This window comes from Lolium rigidum, chromosome 3 (genome assembly GCF_022539505.1).
Source record: "Lolium rigidum isolate FL_2022 chromosome 3, APGP_CSIRO_Lrig_0.1, whole genome shotgun sequence".
NCBI lineage: Eukaryota > Viridiplantae > Streptophyta > Magnoliopsida > Poales > Poaceae > Lolium > Lolium rigidum.
In genome coordinates this window covers 19,248,214-19,263,014 of record NC_061510.1, presented here as the reverse complement: position 1 = coordinate 19,263,014, position 14,801 = coordinate 19,248,214, and the positions used below count along the sequence as shown (strand labels likewise).

Below are 14,801 nucleotides of genomic sequence, written 5' to 3'. Positions count from 1 at the left end.
GGACGTAGATCAACCTGGTCCGTTCCTTGCCCATCTGACGGTATCAGCCTAAACTCCTGCAGCGTGGCGACCAGGACGGTCTCCTGCTCCTTCTCTTCGAGGACACGGCCAGAGCGAGCTCGGGCAGCCGGTCGCGTAGAGGTCGAGCACGGCGACGAGAACGAGACGGGCTCCTGCTCCTCCCTCCTCGTGGTGGGCGGTCACCTGCCTCCAGCTCGTATTCGCATCTACACCATCATCCTCCTCTACCACATGAACCCCGCCGTGGACCTCTGGGGCAAGTTGGACTTGGCCTAAGCCCTTGAAGCAGAGCCAGCGCGGGGGCGCCGACGATCCTGGTCTTCTTTTTCTGAAATGGAGCGCGCCGATTTTTCCCTCTCCCCTTCGTTGAGCTGGCTGTGGTACTGTTCGCTGTGTTTGCACGGATTGGAGCTTCTGCCGTTGGATGCGCAAGGAAGGGTCGATATGCATCTACGTCCCTCTGCAGTTCTTCCCATAACGTCAGAGGATCTCCTTCCGTTTTGCAGGCAGCTGCGCTAGACAGCTCTTGGATCTCCGGGGTCCTCAACAGACATATATCCCTTGTTGTTAGTGTGACCGTAGGTAGGGTTTAGAAGAAGCAGGAAGCTACCTACCTATATACATTACAAATTTTAGACGTGGATGTCAGGGTTGACATTTTGACACGCGTAAGTATTATTGATGCCTATACTACTCTACGTAATGTGGACAGATTCGATTCCATGAAATAACGTCTCACAATTAGCTTAGCATACGAGTTCATACAAAAGAACTAAACAGGGTATAAGATGTCACAAAGTCACGAATAAGAGGTAAAATATGACAATTGTTTGGTATAAAAATATATGCATCACGATTAGAGGGTAAAAGTAAAATTTATTCTATTTATGCAAAAGCACGACTGTGCGCCTATGCTCGATACAAAGTGGAGTTTACTCTCTATGTATATATTCAACTGAAATTTAAACCAACCCTCGATTAAACTGAAAGCCGATTGATCAAGATATGTCGGCTACTATGTCAAATTAAACTATAAAGGTGCACCTGGCTGTTATCTTACCCCTTAAACGACAGCCGGCATAGATACAAGTCAACGTACAGAACTTTCCACGCCTCGAGTCTCAAGGTTGATCCTTGGTGGATCCCATGGGATAAGTAGAGGAGTTCAAAAAGCCACGGACGTAGGAGATGCGGCGCCGAGGCTCCCCAATCCCTTAATTTAGCTATTCATTTTATCATGTCTCCCTTCCAGATTCAACGCCAGCGCTACAAACTGTAGTAATTAACTCACTCATTGTGTCATGATTTCCATCAAATGCAATTGTTAAATTGCTTATTGTTGTTCTACGATGCTCAAAGGGCAGAATCTTAATTCCAGCTTAGCTAGCACCGAAGAATCGATTGAGTGGTTAGCATCCCAATGTCAACTCTGCTGCAGGTTTCTATAAATACAGCGTTGATCGATGCAAGGTCCACAGCATAAGCCACTACCGCCATTACATTGCAAGTCAAGCTTGAGAGGCAGCAAAGAAGAGGAAGCTTAATTAGCTGTTCTTTGAGAGGGAGCTATGGAGGTGGAGGCTCGGGTTCGGGGGGAGACGGCGGCAAGCAAGTTCACGCTGCCAGTGGACTCGGAGAACAAGGCCAAGTCATTCCGGCTTTTCTCCTTCGCCAACCCGCACATGCGCACTTTCCACCTCTCGTGGATCTCCTTCTTCACATGCTTCGTCTCCACCTTCGCTGCTGCGCCACTTGTGCCCATCATCCGCGACAACCTCAACCTCGCCAAGGCTGATATCGGCAATGCCGGGGTGGCCTCTGTGTCTGGGTCCATCTTCTCCCGACTTGTCATGGGCGCCGTTTGTGACCTCCTCGGCCCTCGCTACGGTTGTGCCTTCCTTGTCATGCTCGCCGCGCCCACCGTCTTCTGCATGTCACTCATCGACAGTCCCGCTGGGTACATCACGGTGCGGTTTCTCATCGGTTTCTCCCTCGCGACTTTCGTGTCGTGCCAATATTGGATGAGCACCATGTTCAATAGCAAGATTATCGGCACAGTCAATGGGCTCGCGGCCGGGTGGGGCAACATGGGTGGCGGTGCAACACAACTCATCATGCCACTCGTCTTCCACGCCATCGAGAAGTGTGGAGCCACACCTTTTGTCGCATGGCGCATCGCATACTTTGTTCCTGGCATGATGCACATAGTGATGGGTCTGCTCGTGCTCACTCTGGGACAAGACCTCCCCGACGGCAACCTTGGGAGTCTTCAAAAGAAGGGTGATGTGAACAAGGACAAGTTCTCCAAGGTCTTATGGGGCGCTGTCACCAACTACCGGACATGGGTCTTCGTCCTCCTCTATGGCTACTGCATGGGTGTCGAGCTCACCACCGACAACGTCATCGCCGAGTACTACTTTGATCACTTCCACCTTGACCTCCGAACCGCTGGCACCATCGCCGCCTGCTTTGGCATGGCCAACATTGTTGCACGTCCCACGGGTGGATACCTCTCCGACCTCGGTGCCCGTTACTTTGGCATGCGTGCTCGCCTTTGGAACGTCTGGATCCTCCAAACTGCCGGCGGTGCCTTCTGCCTCTGGCTCGGACGTGCCACCGCCCTTCCTGCCTCTGTTACTGCCATGGTCCTCTTCTCCATCTGTGCGCAAGCCGCGTGTGGTGCCATCTTCGGTGTTGCCCCCTTCGTCTCCCGAAGGTCCCTCGGCATCATCTCTGGCATGACTGGCGCCGGTGGTAATGTTGGTGCAGGTCTCACGCAGATTCTTTTCTTCACTTCATCACAGTACACCACTGGCAAGGGGCTCGAGTACATGGGCATCATGATCATGTGCTGCACGCTGCCTATCGCGCTTGTGCACTTTCCACAGTGGGGCTCCATGTTCTTCCCGGCCAATTCCGACGCCACCGAGGAAGAGTACTATGGGTCCGAGTGGACCGATGAGGAGAAGAAGAATGGTCTCCATCTTGCCGGGCAAAAGTTTGCCGAGAACTCCCGCTCGGAGCGTGGCAGGCGCAATGTCATCCTCGCCACGTCTGCTACGCCGCCAAACAACACTCCCCAGCATGTATAAGTTGTACTTCAGCCTTTTTTCTGACATGTATGATCGTCCGTATATATATACCCTGCGTATATGCATACGCCCTTGAGTTGAACACCACGCAATAAAAGAAAAGTTGCAAGGGGGTTTACCTTTCTACTGTAGGCGATACGGGTTAGCATTTCTCTATACGCATGGAATTTGTGGATGCTTGCGAGCCAGGGTTGTGTATCGCTGTGGCTCCGAAATTACCTGAACAAATTTCACTTTTGATATGTGTATCCAGTCCATATATGTATGTCTCCGGTTGATCCTCCAAGCAAATTAAAATATGGTATGGTAGAACAGTTCAATTAATTAGTCTCAGCCAAGAACAAATTAACCAACTGAGTGGCCAAATGCAAAATATATGAATGAAAAAGTCATCTGGCTTACTCTTCTTAACACACCCCAAACCCGGTCAAGATGCACACCATGATGGGCTACCAAAACGGGAGAACATCAAACTGGCCACGTAGAAATAAGTCTGTTTTTTTTAAAAAAACGACAAGAGGCGCCGGAGCCGTCAAATTTCCATTCAGCTCAATTGCAAAGTACAGCGTGAATTGCAAAGTCCTGGCAAACTGAATTTTGCAAGGTTTAGACAGAAGGACATGGAGAACTAGCATGAGCTGAATATACACAGCTGTAGATAGGCTGATATAGGTCCTGCCTAAACACCTCCGACCCTCCATTGCTGGGATTTCTCCGCTGGTGGTCGCAGCGGTAGGGGGACGGGACATTTGAGTGTGGCAGTTGGGCTTTGCCGCGACCTAAATATGTGCCTATGGTTGGTGCTGCAAATTTGCAGCACAAGATGAACTTTAGAGTATGATGTAAAAAATTGCATATAGGACATTTTTTTGTGAAAAAGGCTACCGATGTATTATAAACATCCATAATAGTAGAAAGAACCCAAAATGTAACAAAAAATACAAATAGGTCTTTCGAGCACCTACCGACGACTACAGACACTAGCATGAGCCAAAGGCACGCCGTCGTCCTTGCCCCTCCATCCCGAAACCGGACAAAGCTTGTCGTAATAGAGTTTGTTATAGTACAAAAAATGACAAGTCGTGGTACTAAGATTTTAAGGACCAAAGCAGCAACCATCGCCAAACATAATATCTGTAGATCAGAAAAGCCAGACCAAAACCACACCAACGATCACGAAGACCGATGCAGATCTCCACACGCCCTTCGCTGATTCTAGACGCACCATCGGAGCGAGGACAGGACAGGGACAATCTTATTCTGACTTAAAGATGTAGCCGTCGCCTCATCTTAAAGAAGACAGTAAAAATAACCCAAAAAATAACGGGAAACCTTCCGCCGCCGAGGGACCGTGGTCCACCACGGCTCCAATGCCCAAGGCCACTGAGGCCGAGTGAACCAACAATGTCACCGGTGAGAGGGACGGAAACCCTAGATAGGTTCTTTTACTATTACCTTAATACCTTTCGGGGATGCTCTAACCTAGTTCCACAACTTTTGGCACGAAATTTGTTGAAGCGTATTCGGTTCGTCGAATTTTTTTTTTTTTTATTTCACATATGTATGGCCATTCATGTCTGAACTCGGCGAGACACTGAGGAGGCGGCATCTCTTTTCTGTCTCCCCCGGACCCGGACCAGGGCAATGCCTCCTCCCAGTCTCCCCCTCCCCCTCCGCAGCAGCAGGCCATCCGACGGCCGGCGGCGCGGCCGCCTCATCACCATAGCCCTCGCCCTCCTCGTCTCTCTCCTCCTCGCCCTCGCCTACCTCTCCTTCCCCACGGCCTCGCGCGCGCGTGGACCACCGCCCACCGCCGCGGGCTGCACGGGCATCCAGGGCGTCGAGCTCTGGGGCGATGCGCTCAACTGGGGCTCCGACCACCGCACTCCCTCCGCCTCTTCCTGCTGCGCCGCCTGCAGGGCCACGTGCCGCGGCGACGGCGGGGATTGCCGCTGCAACTCGTGGGTCTTCTGCGGGGACAGGCGCAGATGCGGCAACAGGTTCGGAGAGGTCAGTCCGTTCGTCGCCCAGACTTCACTGCGTTCATCCGGATCATCTGTCAATGTGATCCACGCTCTTGGTTTGATTGCAGTGCTGGCTGAAGAAGCAGACGGACGTGTTGGCTCCTTCTGTCATTGCAAGGGGGGAGGACGTCATGTGGACTTCTGGTCTAGTCTTCGGCAAATCGAAGGTCTGTTAATTGCTTCTGAGCGTAAAGCCGCTGTCTTGAGTGTAGACAAATATTTGAAGTAGGATATCTAGTCATTGCTTCTACCTGCAGGAATATTGCTGCAAGAGAAGGAAAAAATCAAACATTTCCTTTTCTCAAGGAAACGTGTTAAGCTACTCTTCTTGTTTTGATGTTCCCTGGTATGAATCCCATTGCTGTTGATTCAGAGTTCTGCAATTTAATGTAGGGAATTGTGGGGCTGGAGACGAATCTTGGCACGCTTCGCGTTCAAGTAAGTGTTTTGTCTCTACAGCAGGGCTGGAATATTTTTGTAGCTGCTACCTGCTGCTAAAGTGTTGAGGGACCATTTCTAGAATAGTAGCCAGAAATAAGGAAGCTGGTAAAGTGGTGCTTAGTGTTTGGCCATTGAGCTTCTTTTTCATGATAACTGATAGATGCTACACTGGCATTCACATTTATTCATTACCTACGAGCGTATTTTCAAGCCCATGAAGCTGTGTGTATCGCTTCTCCCCTGCTAAAGTGCTAATCAGAGTTCATAGAATAGCGATTCTGCTTATCAGTTTTGCATCGATGACAGCTTTGCTAAGTGGACCTTTTTTTGGAATAAATATGGTGAGATCCATGGTTTAACACGCCTGGATGGGCCTAAGTATTCATTTATTGTTTCGATTACATCTTTACAAGAATATATCAATTTGAAGTGATTAGCCTAGGCCGCTCATTCAACTTGTTGGAGATGATAATGCATTTTGATTTGGGACTGAGCTAATTCTGGCCCATTTATTTTCGGATTTAGTCATCAATAAACTTGATTCCTCTGGATGATCCATGATACGTCTTCATAACAAAAAGGAAATTTGAGATGAATGGAAATGTACATACTGTAATTTCGGTTTCCGCTATTACGTATACTGGCTACATTTTTGTCCCTTTCCCTAATACATATATGCAATTCCATTGCATCCAGTTGCTGCCTGATTGTGCACCCCGTTCTGTGGATTACTTCATCGAGCTCCTGGGCTTGCACAACTGTGCCGGGTGCAGATTCTATCGTGCCGAAGGCCGTGGGCATCTGTGGGATGCACAAGGCGACAGCATAAAAAATGTATGTTGTCTATGGCTATCTTGCATAAGAGGGAGTCCAAAGGCATATTTTTTTGTTTCTGGACTGCCGTTTGGTAAGGCTTGATGATGTTTTAGTTTTTTGTTTTTGTTAGGCTGCATCTGGTCCACCATATGGGCTGCTTCAAGGGACACTGGAAGTGGACGGCGTAGCCTTCAAGGAGATACCGAGAGAAGGGTGCTCGGCGGTGAGAAGAGGATCCGTGGCGTGGGTGGGGTCAGGGCCAGAGTTCCTGATCAGCCTGGCAAACCATGAGGAGTGGAAGGACACCTACACGGTGTTTGGGTCCGTGGTGCCGGAGGACATGGCCATCGCTGAGGAGATGGTGATGCTGCCGACCAGCACAGATGTATGGAGCAATGTGACTGTGAGGTTGTTGAAGGACCCTGTGTATTTCAAGGTGAAGCGAAAGAGCAACGCTAGCGCCGTGTAGGCCTTTTGAATTCATTGCTGATTTTCTTCTTTGTTTGGTACTACCGGCAACAAAGAGGCATGGGAACTAGATTGAGAATCAGACACATTGTGTAGCAAAATACAGTTCAAAAGATTAAAGCAGGAATTATGTGTAAAGAGAGGAAAAAATAGAGGAGGTCTGGAAAGAGAAAGATTTCACCTGTTATTTGTTACCTGTCAGCAAGCCATTTCATGATCTTGTTTTCTTAGTTTATGCTTGATTTGATGTATTATCTGTCGAGGAACGCGTGTTCTAAATTCTAATGTTGACCTCCTTTGTGGAAATGAATTTCGAAGTCTTCCTGCAAACAGTTGTGGAAATGAATTTTGAAGATGAATAATGGGCCGAAGAGGCAATTTGACACGCCGCAAAACAGAACATCACTTGTTCACGTCTTTAGACAGTACCTACCAGTGTGTCCTCACTGTATGATATACTGCTTCGCACTTAGACAACCATAGACGCAAGAATATCCATTTTAAAGATATTTGTTAGCACACGCACTTTACAGCTCCCCTGCAAGATATTCGATGGTTATAAAATGGACCATAAAACTATGATTCGTCTAAGCGATACAGTAATAATATGTGAAGGAACTTGGCTTTCTATATTGTAGTATCATCACAGAATCGATTTAACGAATTGTCATAAGAGGCGATGTCACGGTAAATGACTGACACTAATTTGAGAGTGAGTTCCACACTTTATACATTAGTTATGCCTTGTGACACGTGTTGCCCTATTTAAAAGTGAATCCCACCTTTTAGCCCTCAATTGCTTATAAGAGTAAGAGGAGATGTTAACAATGAATGAGCCTATTTTGGTGGAGGTATATGTGTAGGATAGATATTAGATATGTATTGAAAATATTTTGATATCTAATGATAGTTTTATGTGGTTAATTTTTTAAGTGTAATAGAAAACTATATATGATGACTTCAAAAAATCAAACACCTTCTCCCAAGAATATCTCACGTCGGCTGGGAAGGAAAAGAGTAAACAAAAACATAGACTAGTAATAAGAGATGATTAAATTAAAAGAAAATTGAGAGAAAACTCATATTGTTTGGGTTTGGTGAGGATGTTGAAGCCAGGCCAAAGGTCAAGGGGGTTGTGAGAAATGGAGAGAATGATGAGTGATTTTTTTTTCTTACCAACACCCTACATTAAATATTGCTCACCCAGGATTTTGGAACCCGTTCTATCTATGTCAACAATTTGATTTATTTTCTTGGACGGTGGTGGTTCACCCCTCTATCTAGCTAGCTACCAATGTCACCACAGTGTCAGGTACCGCCACAACAGATGCAGCAATGTGCACAACCCCACAGGTCCGCCCAAGCCTAGATTGCTTCGAACGAATCCAGAACTCTTATTCGCATATAAGGGGACCGCAAAATAAATGTATGGTCATCTTGCATAAGAGGGAGTCTAGGCATATTTTGTGTTTCTAGATGTGATGTTTGGTAAGGATTGTAGGCCTAATGATGTTTTTTTTTTGTAAAATAAGGCTGAATCTGGTCCACCATATGGGCTACTCTTCAAGGGACATTGGAAGTCGATGGCATAGCCTTGAAGGAGATACCAAGAGAACAGTGATCGGCGGCGAGAAGAGAATCCGTGGAGTGGATAGCGTCAGGGCCAGAGTTCCTGATCAGCATGGAAAACCACAAGGAGTGGAGGGAACCTACACAGTGTTTGGGTCTGTGGTGCCGGAGGACATGGCCATCACCGAGGAGATGGCGATGTTGCCGACCAGCACGGACGTCTGGAGCAATGTGACCGTGAGGCTGCTGAATGACCCAGTGTATTTCAAGGTGAAACGAAAGAGCAATGGTAGCACCATGTAAGCCTTTTTGTAATTCATGCTTTGCTTCTTTGTTTGGTACTACTGGCAAAGAGGAGGAATGGGAACTATATGAGAATCAGACACTTGGTGACTTATGTGTAAAGAAAGAAAAGTTATAGGAGCTATTGAAAGAGAAAGATTACACCTATTATGTGTTACCTGTTAGCAAACCATTTCATGACCTTCTTTGTTTAGTTTATGTTTTATTTGATGTAATATCTATTGAGGAATGTGTGCTCTAAATTTTAGTGTTGATCTCCTATATCTTGAGTCTTTGGAGCATAAATGAATTTGGGAGCCTAACTGTTGTCGAAATGAATTTTGAAGATGGATAATAGACCAAGGAGGCAATTTCAAACGGGCCACCGGCTTTTTACGCGATGTGGCCCACGTGATGGCTGAAAGGAGGAAGGAAGATATAGGAGATGGTCGCGGACCTGGAAGCTCAGAGAAGCTCCTCACCGCCGCCACCGCTAATGCTTCGTTCGAGGAGCAGATGGTCGCGGACCTGGAGGGCTGGTGGTCCTCCCCTATGGATCCTAGCTCCCACTAGCCGCCACCCTCCTCCTTTGCGTGTCCTACCAACGAGACCAAGCAAGCAATATTAAGCCTTAGTTGGCACATAAATGTTCGTAATAATCATATAGTGATGGCTCATTGTATGACCAAGTATTATTGATGTGGAGTGCACAAAATAGCACATTCTTCTCTATAATTGGAGATGCTTGGACTTAATCTTGCTCTATGCTTTGTACTAGCTCTGTCCATAAAAAAATGTCTTAGATGTGTCTAAATTAGATGTATGTAGATAGTGGATGGAAGAAGTATTTTTTTAATCACTTTTTGTGTTCTTTGTATTACCATTGTTTATTACAATAGATAGCCCGTCTTTTTCGCAAAAAAAAAAGATATTAGTACTTGAGTGCCGAATAAATCAGCAGGCGGGAGAGAGGCATGCAGCCGTTATGGCGACCAGCAGATTCGAAACTTGTAGGTAAGGTTGGAAACAAGTAGGCGTTGGGATGGACATGGACCAGCAACTCCCGTCTCGTCCTCGTCTGGCCAAACTGAAGGTACGATGAACAGAAATAGTCCACAAACGGCATTCACGTACTTGAGCATGGAATCCGAGCTGTTAATCACGGGAGTTGCTATAAGCCGACCTGGTCGGCTCGTTCCGGGTGCCGCACACCCTAGCGACCAGGTCGGGTAGGCTGGGCCGCGGCCCATTAGCTCAGGTACAAATTTTTTTCCTTTTTTTGTTTCTTTTCTCGTACTAATATTTTTATTTTTCAAAATCTAACATTATTTATGAAACTATTTTTCCAGATATTTTCAAAATATGAACATTTTTAAATTTTGAACAATTTTATATTTTGGAAAAAATCGAATTTTTCTTTCAAAATTTTAACAATTTTTATGTTTGAACATTTTAAAATTTGTACATTTTTAAAGATTGAACATTTTTGAAATTTGAACATTTTTTAGATTGATTTTTTTTAAAATTGGAACATTTTTTAACTGTGTGCCAGCTCACCCGGCGTCCCTGCCCGACCTGGACTCTGCTCGACACACCTTGGACTCTCTGCTCAACACTTCCATGGATGCTTAACCTGTGCTCAACCCAACTCGACAGCTACATAAAGTACTACCTCTAACGATAACCCCAAAAACTCAAGTCCCTGAACAGCAACCGCGGCTCGGCATTGACGCGCACGAACCCGAACTCCACATGCCGGGTTGGAAACTCAGCTAGACATTGCCGCTGTCTAGCCGTTCTGTCGACCTTGCCGGAGCTCCGTCCGTTTGCTGCACCCTAGGTACGGAATTACAATCATAAATGCCAAAATTTTCCTCTTCTAAATTCGTTGATCAAGTCGAGTTATGTAGCTTGCTAGCCCACTGCCTTCTTTATTGTTTTTACTATTTCCCTAAAAATAAGTTTGCTTGTTCTTGATACGTGGTGCCTAGCATTTTTTTGTGGTAATTCTTGGAAGCACCTTAATGTGTTGCTCTTTTCGTTCTTGCCCCGTTGATTCAGATTTTTTTATATCAATACCATCCTAGGAAACGAGATAGGACTGAGGGCAACCTTTACTTTGTCTAATGTCTAATATAGTTACAAGTTAATGGATTTTTTAGCTTACGGTTTCATTTGTGTTGGACAAAAGAACTCGGCAAGTTGTATCTTAGTGTGTGATTCTTTGCTACCTAATTAATCCGAGTTTATCAGATGCACTTGATTCTGGACCGGGCCCTATTTAATCGTGTTGTATTTTCTCTATATCCTGCTGATTTTTTAGTATATATAAGCACAACTAAAACTCAAACATTACACGGTAACCCATTCCGAGCGCAATTAAAATGGCTTTGTGGATTTTTAATGATTTTACGTCTCTTTTATTTTTAATGATTTTACTTTCTTACATGGACCATTATTTTGTAGATGTTATTCATAGAAACGACCTTAATTCTTGACGGTCAAGGACAATTATTCATATAAAACTCTTATTTCTAACGTCGGATTTTCTATTAAAAATGCTCAATAAATATTCTATTCGATATGCACGGATATTTTTTTAATATAAATTCCGTTGCAACGCACGGGCAATTTTCCTAGTAGTCCACAAACGGCATTCACGTACTTGAGCATGGAATCCGAGCTGTTAATCACGGGAGTTGCTATACGCCGACCTGGTTGGCTCGTTCCGGGTGCCGCACACCCTAGCGACCAGGTCGGGTAGGCTGGGCCGCGGCCCATTAGCTCAGGTACAATTTTTTTCCTTTTTTTGTTTCTTTTCTGGCACTAATATTTTTCTTTTTCAAAATCTAACATTATTTATGAAACTATTTTTCCAGATATTTTCAAAATATGAACATTTTAAAATTTTGAACAATTTTATATTTTGAGAAAAAATCGAATTTTTCTTTCAAAATTTGAACAATTTTTATGTTTGAACATTTTAAAAAAATTTACATTTTTTAAGATTGAACATTTTTGAAATTTGAACATTTTTTAGATTGATTTTTTAAAAAATTGGAACATTTTTTAACTGTGAACATTTTTTAACTATGAACATTTTTTAACTGTGAACATTTTTTGGGATTGAACATTTTTTGTGATTTGAACATTTTTTAATCTAGTTTTTGAAAATATGAACAATTTTTTGAATATGAATACTTTTCAAAATCTCAACAATTTTTTTTAAATCTTAATATTTTCGAATCTGAAAAAATAAAGAGAAACAAAAGAGAAAAAAGGAAACAGAAAAGGAAAAAGAAAAAAAATGAAAAAAGAAACAGAAAACAAAGTATACTACGAACTGGGCCGACCAGGCCGGCCCATACCGTGCGCGGGGGGTGTGCGGCGCGCGGTAACGGCCAACCTGGTCGGTGTATAGGAATTCCGGTTAATCACGTCTAGTATTATGTAGTTGTACCGAATGATTATGCCGACTGTCGTGTTATCGTCTCCGCGAGCTACGAATAGTGATGCATATGGTCTAGGTCGATGGTGTGTTCATGTGGTTCTGAATTTCGTGTTCGCGTCCCACTTTGCAGCGGATGATCGATCACGCTCATCGTTCGTAATCTAGGCATCCTTAACCACGCCGCAAAAGAGAAGAGCACTTGTTCACTTCCTTTAGATAGTACCTACCTTGTCTCCTCCTCAGCCTACGTATGATATAGTGCTCCTCACTATAGATAACCATACACTCTAGTAGCCTCCTTGTTAACAATTTGTTAGCACACGCACTTTAGAGCTCTCCTCCAGGATACTATGGTTATAAAATGGACCATAAAACTATGATTCGTCTAAGCCATACAGTAATCTTTATCGAAAAAAGCCATACAGTAATATGTTGAGGAACTTGGCTTTCTATTTTTGCAAACTCGATTCAATGAAATGTTCTATTTTTGCTGACTCGATTCAATGAAATGTCTGATAAGAGGGGATGTCACGGTAAATAACTAACATTAACTTGAGAGAAATTCCAAGTTTTACAGTTTAGTTGTGTCTTGTGGAACATGTTACCCCATTTAAAAGTGAATTCCACCTTTTAGCCCTCAATTGATTATAAGAGGCAATGTGAAACAATGAAAAAATGCAATTTTGGTGGACTTGTATCTGTAGGATAAACATTAGACATGTATTCATAATAACTTGATATATAATACTAGTTTTATGTGGTTAACTTTTTAAGTGTAATAGAAAATTATATGTGATGAATTCATAAAATCGAACACCTTCCCCCCAAAACAGGTGATCTCGAGTGAGATCACGAGCAAACAAAATAATAGATTAATAGGACGAGTGAGGGAGTCACTGGGAAAGGAAAGTGATCCCGCGATTTGGTCGCCTCTCGTGTCCCCTTGGTTAGACGGCGCAACCCATTTTTGTTGGGTATTGTTTCGTTCCTTTCATTACATGTAGATAATATTCGTGGTATGCTTCACCACATGAACTACTCAAGCTCGTCCTCCTCCAGCCAAACTCATGAGGAGTTGAGGACCGGTACTAAGAGCATCTCCAACAGACGCGCGGTAGTTCGGCGCGCTAAAACAATTATACATCGTTAGTTTTCTCTTTTGCCGTGGGCGTGTCTCCAAGTTTTCCATACGCGTGAATAAATACATCGCAGAGAGAGTGTTGTACCAGATGCGCTGAGCACCAAAAACAAGTTTTGCATATATGATTGAAAATAAGATTAACCATACTATTAAAAATGTGGCCCCCAAATCTTTTTTTTACATTAAACTACTTTTTTTATTATTTTTTTTTGCATTTTCATTTCTACAGAGAGGAGTAACATTACACAAACTAATACATAATTGGGAATATGATTTTACACAAACTAATACATAGTTTGGCACATGGTATACATAAACTAATACATAGTAAAAACATTGCAGAATGAGAAAACCTAACTAGAGTTGGCCTCGCAGGTTTTGTATGTTCGCTGCTAAGAAAGAACACTCTCAGACACTTTCAGTAACCCAAACTGGAAAATCCAGCTGGTAATGATAGCCCCGTTGGTCCTATGCAGGGAGAACATACAGAAAACTCCATGACCATTATCGCTGCGAAGAAAGAACACTCGGCGTGTTCAATCGTCGTACTCTTCGTCGTCGCCGTGGTAGTGCCGGCGGCAGGACGTGTCATCGAACACCTTCACGCCAACTCCTCGTCTCCTTGGTTGGAGAATGTACACAACCGGCTTGAAGGTTGTGAAAGAGCGCGAACTTCTCCTAGCCGGTGTGGAGGTACATCTTGTCGCGCCCGTCGAAGAGCACGTCCACCGGCCACCGGCAGAAGCCGCGGCCAGCCTCCCGTAGCTGCAGCGTGGCCGGCTCGTGCCCGGCGACGAACTCGGTGAACTTGTCCGGCAGCCTCTGGATGTCGAGTGGGTCACCATTGAGGACAACGATGAACTCGAACTCCCAGTCCTCCTCGGAAGACGACGACGTCGCAGGCGACGATGACCGTGCAAGCCTTGCTGCTCCAGCAAGGATGCGGCCATGGCCGCGACCTCGGCCCCTCTTTATAGGCCGGAGGGAGGCGAGGGAGCGGTGGCGCGCATTAATGCCGGCATGGAGAGCTAGGCGCGATGAGACGCATCGTTGCGCCTCTGCGGAAACTGCACCGTCACTGCGCACCAATAACTTCCGTCGCGAGGTAGGCGACTGATACGTCTCAAACGTATCCATAATTTCTTATGTTCCATGCTAGTTTTATGACAATACTCACATGTTTTATACACACTTTACATCATTATTATGCATTTTCCGACACTAACCTATTAACGAGATGCCGAAGAGCCAGCTGCTGTTTTCTGCTGTTTTTGGTTTCAGAAATCCTACAAAGGAAATATTCTCAGAATTGGACGAAATCAACGCCCAGGGTCTTATTTTTCCACGGAGCTTCCAGAAGACCGAAGAGCATACGAGGTGGGGCGACGAGGCGCCCAGACCACAGGGCCGCGCGGCCAGGGTGGGGCCCGCGCCGCCGTATGGTGTGGGGCCCTCGTGCCTCCACCGACCCTGCCCTTCCGCCTACTTAAACTATC

At 45.1% G+C, this 14,801-nt stretch overlaps 2 protein-coding genes across 2 annotated transcripts; both read left to right on the top strand.

Moving 5' to 3' along the window:
• Window positions 1–1,589: 1,589 nt before the first annotated feature.
• On the top strand, window positions 1,590–3,113 carry LOC124694937 (high-affinity nitrate transporter 2.1-like). Its single transcript, XM_047227857.1, has one exon. The coding sequence runs from the start codon at window positions 1,590–1,592 to the stop codon at window positions 3,111–3,113; it is 1,524 nt and encodes a 507-aa protein (XP_047083813.1).
• A 1,644-nt stretch (window positions 3,114–4,757) lies between these two features.
• LOC124694454 lies at window positions 4,758–7,192 on the top strand. Its single transcript, XM_047227438.1, has 5 exons — window positions 4,758–5,123; window positions 5,206–5,304; window positions 5,531–5,575; window positions 6,275–6,412; window positions 6,525–7,192. Exons 1-5 carry the CDS (start codon window positions 4,758–4,760, stop codon window positions 6,861–6,863), a joined length of 987 nt encoding a protein of 328 aa, XP_047083394.1. The 3' UTR covers window positions 6,864–7,192.
• Window positions 7,193–14,801: the final 7,609 nt, after the last annotated feature.

Coding starts and splice junctions, on each gene's coding strand:
- LOC124694454 (XM_047227438.1), top strand. CDS start 4,758: ATGCCTCCTCCCAGTCTCCCCCTCCCCCTCCGCAGCAGCAGGCCATCC. Junction 5,124..5,205: donor GCGGCAACAGGTTCGGAGAG/GTCAGTCCGTTC, acceptor GTTTGATTGCAG/TGCTGGCTGAAGAAGCAGAC. Junction 6,413..6,524: donor AAGGCGACAGCATAAAAAAT/GTATGTTGTCTA, acceptor TGTTTTTGTTAG/GCTGCATCTGGTCCACCATA.
- LOC124694937 (XM_047227857.1), top strand. CDS start 1,590: ATGGAGGTGGAGGCTCGGGTTCGGGGGGAGACGGCGGCAAGCAAGTTC.